Genomic DNA, 9,369 nt, shown 5'->3' with positions numbered 1-9,369 from the left:
AGGAAGAGCAAATCTTTCCTCTCCCCTGGTTAACTGAGGGGTCTCTTCTAGCTTCAGTTCAGCTTTCTCACCTAAGCAGAACAGCACACACTGTTCCAGGGCTTCTCTCACCCAGACATTTAATTCTCTTCTAATTTGCCCCAATACCATTTTGGATTGCTGCACACCCATCCATTTCCCAGCTGCAACACATTGGTGACTTCTGTTCTTTCCAAAGGAAGAGTCTCCAGCTTCCAGCAAAAAAATATTTGATATTTGCCCCTAACTGCATAATCACATAGTACATAATTTCCTGCCATTCCTGGCATCCTTGTCCTGAGGTCACCCAGTTCTCTCCATATGACATTTGCTTTCTTTCCCAGAGCTATGCAGCATGCTGCATGGTGTCTAAAAGCAACTACAAATCCTCTCCCCATTTCTAGAAGCTTGGGTACAGATTAGACAGTCTAGACAGTCAATAGGAAGAACGAATAAAGGATTTCTAAGCACTTTTCTGTATAATCCTGCTTGCAATATTCAGCTGCTCAGCAAAATGCCAGAAGCACCATCTTTTTATATCTTGTCTACTGATCACTTGGATAAAATATGTGATCTTCTCATTCTCCTAAGCAGTTATTAAACAACTACGTATTTAAGTCACATAGAATTAACACTTGGTGTAAAACCTGTTCAAGTGAGCTTTCTTTAAATTATACCATGAAAGTGCCCCCTCAAAGCGAAGGCATTCTGCGCTCATTTGTTCAGACTGACATCGGCATGTGTAGGCATTGCTATGTGTCCTCTGGGCTCAAGGTAACTGGCTTCAGAAGTGGTACTTGCTGTAGTCCGAAGTCCTGGACCTTGCTTTTTTACTTGATTAGAATAAGGAATTGGAAGACAAGAGGTATTTATCTTATATTTGAGCAACTTAAAGTACAGTTACCAATTCAGAAGGAATACAGGGCTGATACCTCTGAAACTCTGCGTAGATTATCTTCACAACTGGATGCAGCTGAGAAGGTGTGGCTCAAGAAAAGCAAATGGCAATTTTTCATACAGGAATGGAGAGCATGACACAGGCTTGAGGATGAGAGGGCACACACATTCTGCAGACTGCTCGAGGCCCCACTCCCCAAGCACGCTCTCCTGCCAGCTGCAGCCATTTCCCACTCCTGCCATTTCTGTTGTGTAACTTCAGGCCATTCAAAACAGCAACAAGGGTTTTCCCTTTAGGTTGTGACCTTTTAAACTGAAGGAGAGAAAAGCAATATCAACAAAGTAAAACAATCACCACAAAGCTCTTTCAGTTTACAAAAATAGAAGAAGCTGAAGTGAAGGGATATTTTTATTAGATTGTTCTAGAGATTGAACCTGTGTTTTCCATTTCTCAGTCCCCACTCCTGGTTCACGCACGCTGTTCTCAGCAGAGCGCACAGTCTGGTGGCAGAGAAGATCCAAAGAAGGCGCAAAGCCCTGCTTTCAGACTAGGCATCCATCCAACCCTCCACCCTGAATGAGGCAGACAAGTGCTCAGGGGATGCAGCTGCATTTTTAAAGCATTCCAGGTTAGTATTTTAACTTTACTAACATGGAAACTAGGCTTAAGGACTTACTTCCAGGAAGCTGAAGATTGTGAGCACAGGGAAACAATTCCCTGGACAGACTAAACTATCTCTCTCTGAGCTGGGCAGCCACATGCCTGGATACCTGCCATGTTACCCTCACTGTGCTTACCCTGAGCAACACTCCGTATTTCTGTCTGGGACTACCTGACAACAAACACAGGTGGGGCCATTACTCAGATCCCCTGTTGGGGTTTTTTCCCTGGAATGTCGGGCACCTTTGCTTGGGTACTACACTGCCCTACTTTGCAGCCCTTCCTCCAGGACTAGGTCTACGTAACTTGTCTCCCCTTCATTCAGTGCACACAAGGCAAAGCTGGAGCAAAGCATTGAAGTCAATTCTTAGTGCACATCATTAGCCACAATCTCTCCCTTAAGGGATATAGACTAAAGGTATCCAAATTCACAGCCAGCATCCTTCTGATCCTTATTTCACCTATTCATAAAAGACAATGCTGCACAACAGGACACTAATTTTTATCACATTCTGGATATGGCTACTCCCAGGCACTGATCTGGAACACAAACTTAAATACCAAGGCCACAACTCACTGGATATTTATGTAGCAATCCTGGTATCAGTTCAGGAAAATGCTTTGACACAAGAAAACAAGAACAACTCGAGTTGGTTATTTGTAGTCTCCTGGCTATACATGGGGCTTTGCAAGCAAAAAGGCAGGGGGCCAAGTTCTCAGGAGTGCTCAGTTCCACTGAGAACCACCTCCTCTGTGGTTAATTGGAAGTGCCAAGCTTTTCGGAAAAATGTCTCTTTAAGCAAAACAATGGAAACTGCTCAAGATTGACCATTGAGTCCTTAATAAGCCCTCAGGAACCAGACTAGAAGCTCAGCTTCCTTCTGCTGATCATAGAGGCATAAAGAGACTGTAAGCATCTAAGCAATCTGGGATACTAAAAATCTTTGAAAGCAGGTGGGCAAGCAAGTCGCTTCACCCCATCACTGGCTTCAGGAAACCCCAACCCTCAAAGCCCCAAGGCTTAAAATGTTGGAGACACTAAGCAAGCACTGGGCAATGATAATTAGCCACTTACATGCACATCAACTTTGCCTGCGCTCTCCCATGGCAGACAAACTGCTCTACTTATAAAATAACCCTTAACTGATGTGCCAGAGGCAATAAAGCCAGTCAGGGCCAGAACTGGATTAAAGATCTAGGGATTTCCAGTCTCCTGAAATACCCATTAAACTATATCACCCTGGGCTGTTGCCAGCTATTAAGAAATTATCCTATCAAGGAGCATTCCAAAGAGAACTTGCAGACAGGCTTGAGCTCTCCTACAAACCGTATTACCTAAATGGCCAGTTTGGCTAGGGAACAACGTTATAAATACTTAAGCTACAAATTAAAAGCGTGTTTGAGAGCTGTCCTGTCAAGCTGGTTGTCATCTTAGCTGCATCATCACCAGTACATGAGCTTATTTCATAACTAAAACCTACAAATCCCACCCAGTGACCTATATTTGAAGCGTGGGTCTCTGGGAAAGTTACGGACTGTCCCTTGAAATTTGCCAGAACCAAGTTAGTCGGTGTGTATTTTAGGACGTGGGCCCAGACGTCTGTTGCAAGGCCTGATTCACAGCGTGGAGGGTGGCACAGGGCCAGCGGATCTCTTCCTCCGCTGGAAGCCGACCATGGTGCGTTGGCTCGGCCTCAGCCCCTGCTGCCGGGCAGGGCTCACAGCGGTGTGTCCCACTGTCCGGGCCCAGAGGTTGTGCCCCCTAGCGAGGAGCAGGTCAGTGCCAGCACACCGCAGCAGCGCCGTGAAGCACAGGCCTTCCCAGCGGGGTTTTGGGGTGCAAATCCGCACTTGTGAAAAATCATCCACAGGCTGAGTGGGACAAGGCATACGAAAGGAGGTAATGCCATCTGCGGGCCACAATGCACAATTTTTTTCTGAAGGCAGATGCAGTTTTAGTCGCATCTAAGCAGTGGAATTAACAAACCTGTCTAGTGAACAAATGCTGCTGCCCTTAGCTCACACGCAGCCATGGGCTGTTCTTTGTTCCGTTCAGGGATCATTGCTAGCTTTGCCACAGCTAGACGCTGCCGTTATTTTTGCACTGGGAGCTCTCACTTACTGGGAGAGGACGATGTCCTTTAACAGGGACAAACTTTGAGGAGGCCAGACTCAAGAACTGGGATCGAAGGGAACACTGTCAGACAAGGTGGGATTTCCTCCTCAGCAGTCGCTTTTCAAAAAAAAAAAAAAAGTGATTAACAGATGTCCTTTCATTAAGAAATGTCCTTTCATTCAGGACAATCAAGTGACCTCAGACCCAAAGGGCTATCCATTGTGCAAATGCAGATTTCTGGGGAAAGAAGGCTGATTTAGTTGAAAAGCAACAAAAGAGCCCAAATGTCAGAGCCATAGAACTAGTGCTTACAACCCTACTTGTGTTTCAGTGGCTGATAAAGCACAGCACAGGACTGATAAGAACTAAGCATTTCTAGATAATAAGAAAATAGCAATAAATAAAATGAGACTTGAAGAGGAAAGTAAAAAATTGGAATCCTGTTCTCCAATATGAATTTCTCTAACACCAAAAGTCATTACACTTAGCAAGTGTTTATTGTCTCCATGGGTACATCAGAACTGATGTGCTGAATACATTCTCCACCTCAAATACAAAATACTCAAGGCCATTTGAGTAAAATTCTGTGGCCTGGGTAAACAGGAAGGTGGTATGCTGTGCAGAGAAGAATTGTTCTAATATTACCATGTCTCAGGGGAAACTTGACAGTTTCAACACGACCTCTGTGGCTGGCAACAAACAGTGCCATGAAAGCTCGGTGTGCTACCCCTTCTTTTCTGCTCTGGTCAGTAAGTCTGCACATGGCGTGGTGCCCGCAAAGTCCTCTGTAACTCCCAGATGGACTAGCTGCAGAATAAACACAAACCTTTCAGTCTCTTTCAAAAGAGTAGTCTGATTCTTTTTAGGTATCAATAAAGTCTCATACCTGTATTTAGGGGATGCTTGCACACTGAATAAATCACTCCAAGATCAGCTAAATAACACCTGCTTGTTTCTTATTCTTCTGCTCCATCTTGATTCTCTACTACCTAATGATATTTATTCATAGCCATCCCTCTGAGGGAACATTAATTTGGGTTTTCCTTTTGTATGTAGTTATTAAGCACCACAGAATCATCTAGAAATTATTTCTCTCTACAATCCCTGTCCTTCTCAAATCTGCTGGAAACTGACCTGAGCTTTGGGGAGACGACACAGACAGACAGCATTGGCCACATAAGCCCAGGCTCCTTAAGAGGCAGACGAGACTTTGGGCCTTAATTCCAGCAGGTAACTCGTAAACCTACGCTACCTCAGGACACAGTCTCGTAGCACATTCTTTCCCAGAAGGAGCTTTATTTGGTAATAAAACCAGACACATCAGTTCTAAAGTGTTGCTGAGAGGCCTCTTAGGAACAATATTCAGGTGCCTCATGCTGCTGTTCTTCCTGAGAAACCTTTTCCATGTTGGGCTACATCTTCCACAGTGCCCCATGGTTTTCTCATCTAGTAAGTGAAAGCACATTATTAGAACAGCTGGATGGTTATTTCTTTAAAAGAAGGGTTTCTTTCATTTGAAAATCAGTGTCAACAAGCTTTTTTGTGGGGATCTTATGCCAATACACCTTTTGTTTCAAAGACCATTTGTCTCTGTGGCACATCCTTCTGTTTCCTGCTCTACACTGAGTAGGAAGAATCTTTATTACACAGGGAACTCAAAACATGGGGAAAACCAAACCAAAGAATTTGCCCAACAGCAAAATGCAAGCCATTTGTGGCATGAGGCAGAACAGCTGCTTGCCAATGGACCACAACACTACCCAACAGTTAGCCAAAGGAGGCGAAGAACCCCACGGTATCCGTTCACAGTGGTTGGGGAAACAAGAGTAACAGAATGTGATTAGTCCGCTTGGAATTTGACCAGTGAAAGGGAGATAATGGTTCTTTATGAAAGGTGCCAAAGGATATTGCCTGAACACATCTGTTCAGGCCTGGAGGTTTACAGGACAGATCAGCTAGAGTACCTTGTGCTTCTGCTGAGACAGTTCAGTCCTAAATCCAGAAAGCAGCATGCCCTCTATCAAAGCACCGCAGAAACTATTTGTTCTATAAAAATCAAAGCTTTCTTACTAATCAGACTTGACAGGATTGCAAACTCAAGACAGTCTGTAAACTAGCACCAGATAAAGTGGATGAGACAGGGAATGCCTTCCAATTCTGGGTTTTGGTAGTTGTGTATCGAGTCCCATTCTTACTCTGGAGTCAGTAGGGCCAGAGGAGGATGGACTGTGAAGCAGTTCCTGCCTCTGATTCTCATAACAGACAAGTCACTCAGCCTCACCAGAACACCCAAGAACAGGTAATCCCAATCTTCTAATGATGTTTTAAAATAATCCAGAAAAAGGCCTTGTTTACATACTATGTATTATTTCTACCTATATGAAAAACACTGGGATTAAGTATCTTTTGTTGAGAACACATCAGAAGAGTAAAACAACAGGCAGCTGAATAAAAAATGCAAACGTTTTTTGGCCATCAGTATAAGCAGGAACAAGGAAAATAATCTGAAAGTATTCTCACATCAGTGCTACAAAAAGTTACAAGACAGTGAAAAGAACTTGCACTCCAAGTGGATGTGCTGTTTACTAGTAACAGCCAAAAGAAGTCTTATTTGTGAGTTGAACAGACCAACTCCTTGGTTTTGGATTACCAGCCCTCTCAAAATTACCCTTTTCATTGTGAACCGTTGCCAGTACAACTAACCTACTTAATTTCTATGGCAAGTCTCTTCCATTAAAGGCTTCCCCACAGTTTGCTCTATGATGACTTGCTTTGTAAGAGTACTCAGACCTTCAGCAATAGGCTTTTAGCTTTTCCACATCCAGTACCCCACGTAGTCACAGAAGTAACGGAATCAACCTTCCTGGTCTCTCCTTCTGCAGCAGCTGCCCCAGGGTGCCCCCAGCCATCCTGTCGCCAGATGCATATCGTAATCCTTCCGCCAGGGACAGTACCATTGTCCTTAACTGTAGGCTTGTCTGGCAGACCTACTGTAGGGAGTTAGGAAAGGAAAGCAAGTCAACTTATCCTCAGAGAGCACAACCACCAGCTTAAAAACAAGTTAGATGGTGACCGAATTCTTCTAGCCATGCTGGCGTGCTCTGATTTTACTCTCATAATGCACCAAGGTCACCTCGGGTTCTGTTGCACTAAAGCTGCGAGCACACAGGCACACCCCCAGCCCAGAGAAGGCCACAAACATAGTGCGCTTGGGGTAATACAGCTGTAACCCACAGAACTGCAGTTAACACATGAAATGCCAAGGTTGTAGGAGAAACATATTTAACTGTATCCATACATACATCGTGTCTTTAAGTTCATTTCATCTGAGAAAGCAAATAAGGTATTTTGTTTTAAATAGGTTTAAAGAAGTTTCAAGGGCTCTCTGTTTGTTACCTGCAAAGCCAAGATATCCACCACCACACACAGCTGATGTAATGGGAAAAAACACACTCCACACAATTCCAACTGTGGAGAGGTCAGCCAGAGCCTTACTAGAGCTGTTCCAGGGTGAGGTGATCCAGCCAGGCACAGGCACCGGATGTTAACAAGGCTAAACAGGAATTTAGAGGTCACCATTTGCTTAGGGTTTACGGATTAGGGGTAGGGATAGGGGTTAGGGTTAGGAGTTAGGGTTAGCGTTTATGGTTAGCGTTTAGGGTTAGGGTTACGGTTAGGGGCATAGGGTTAGGTTTAAGGTTATGGTTTGGTTTTAAGGTTTAGATCTAGGGTTAGGGTTAGGGGTTAGGGTTACGGGGGGCTTAGGGTTAGGAGTTAGGGTCAGGGTTAGGAGTTAGGGTTACGGTTAGGGGCATAGGGTTAGGTTTAGGGTTATGGTTTGGTTTTAAGGTTTAGATCTAGGGTTAGGGGTTAGGGTTACGGGGGGCTTAGGTTTAGGGTTAGGAGTTAGGGTTAGTGTTTAGGGTTAGGGTTTAGGGTTACGGTTATGGGCATAGGGTTAGGTTTAGCGTTATGGTTTGGTTTTAAGGTTTAGATCTAGGGTTAGTGTTAGAAGTTAGGGTTAGCGTTTAGGGTTAGGGTTACTGTAAGAGCATAGGGTTAGGGTTAGGGTTATGATTTGGTTTTAAGGTTTAGATATAGGGTTAGGGGTTAGGCTTAAGGGGGGGTTTAGGGTTAGGTGTTAGGCTTAAGGGGGGGTTTAGAGTTAGGGGTTAGGCTTAAGGAGGAGTTAGGCTTGGGGAAGTTAGGCTTAGGGTTAGCCATTAGGGTTAGGCGTATATTGTTAGGGTTCGGGTTTAAGGGTTAGGGGTATATTGTTAGGGTTCGGATTTAAGTGTTCAGGTTTAAGGGTTAAGTTTAGAGTTTGGGTTAGGGTTTAAGCGTTCGGGTTAGGGTTACAGTTAGGGTCATAGGGTTAGGTTTAGGGTTTAAGTGTTGGGGTTATGGTTAGGAGTGTTAGTGGGGTTGGGGTTAGGGTTAGTGTTAGGCAAGAGGGTTTGGGTTAGGAGTTAAGATTAGAGTTACGGTTAGGGGTGTAAAGTTATGTTTAGGGTTTGGGTTGGGGTTTAAGTGTTAGGGGTCAGGTTAGGGTTAGGAGTTAGGATTTACGGTTAGCGTTTAGGCTTAGGGTTTAGGGTTATGCTTAGGGGCATAGAATTAGGGTTAGGAGTCAGCGTTAGGGGCATAGCGTTACGGTTAGGGGTTATGGTTGGGGGGGTTAAGGTCAGGGTTTAGGGTTAGGGGCATAGGGTTAGGTTTTAAGCATTGGGGTTATGGTTATGGGTTAGGGTTAGTGGGGTTAGGGTTAGTGTTAGGGTTTGGGTTAGGGTTTACTGGTTAGGGGGGGTTAGGGTTAGCGTTTAGGATTAGGGTTTAGGGTTGGTTTTAGGGGCATAGGGTTACGTTTATGGTTAGGGTTTAAGGTTTAGGGATTTGTTAGGGGTTAGGTTTAGGGGGTAGGGTTAGGAGTTAGTGTTACCAAAGCCACTGGAAACAAAGCAGGATCCCAGTCAACAATTCTAAATGGAACTTCAGCTTCTTCAGTCAAGTAATTCTGGCATCGAGGCAGTGAAGAGATCTCCTTAGTTTCAGGTAGGTGGAGCTGGACAGTGAAGGTCTGTGAGGACGAGGACATCATGGTCATGAAGTGGTTCCTGACCAGAGAAAGTTCATGAGACTTGCCTCTTCAAAAAAGCTTGTAATCTTTGTAAGGGCAGGGGTCTAGATCTGGCAGTGATTCCTCCCTCCCCTATTCATTCCCCTTGTATCGAAGCCCTCCAAGTGCAGATCCCCACATACAGCATCTGAGCAGCATAAACCTCCACCACTGCACTGTGATGGAATAGCCCATAGGAGCTTACCAGAGCACACCAGAGGGGTTACAGAAAGACTTTTATTCCTGCCCATCGCTGGATTTTCACTAGGATGAGATAAACTTACTTGGAGAAACAAAGTAATAACTCAGGTAAATACCCAAGGTTGCCTGTGTTTTATGTTCTTGTTTTCTTTGTTAAAGTCTAGATCTCAATCTGCATGTTTAGTCTAATGCACAATAAAAAGTTTATACAGCTGTTTGTTTCCAGTTTAGTACACAGGGGTCTCATGCCCTAACCCAAAGCATGTGGGCAGGCTTTACCGGGGGCTGCAGGGACTGTTTACTCTCCTCACTTTTGCATCAGCTAAAATCCTGCAGAGAAGAGAGCGCAGAGGTCAGATA

The 9,369-nt window shown here is 44.5% G+C and overlaps 1 protein-coding gene across 1 annotated transcript; it reads right to left on the bottom strand.

The window, feature by feature from the left end:
* Window positions 1-3,353: 3,353 nt before the first annotated feature.
* On the bottom strand, window positions 3,354-8,787 carry ANKRD60 (ankyrin repeat domain 60). Its single transcript, XM_074843113.1, is given in 7 exon segments — window positions 3,354-3,427; window positions 4,338-4,439; window positions 4,442-4,499; window positions 6,552-6,682; window positions 7,089-7,234; window positions 8,632-8,694; window positions 8,696-8,787. Coding segments are annotated over 7 exon segments (666 nt in total).
* Between the last annotated feature and the right edge of the window lie 582 nt (window positions 8,788-9,369).

The sequence above is a fragment of the Strix aluco genome, chromosome 17, assembly GCF_031877795.1.
Source record: "Strix aluco isolate bStrAlu1 chromosome 17, bStrAlu1.hap1, whole genome shotgun sequence".
Taxonomy (NCBI): domain Eukaryota; kingdom Metazoa; phylum Chordata; class Aves; order Strigiformes; family Strigidae; genus Strix; species Strix aluco.
Note: the sequence above shows the minus strand (reverse complement) of the source record. Positions and strands in the feature narration are given on the sequence as shown.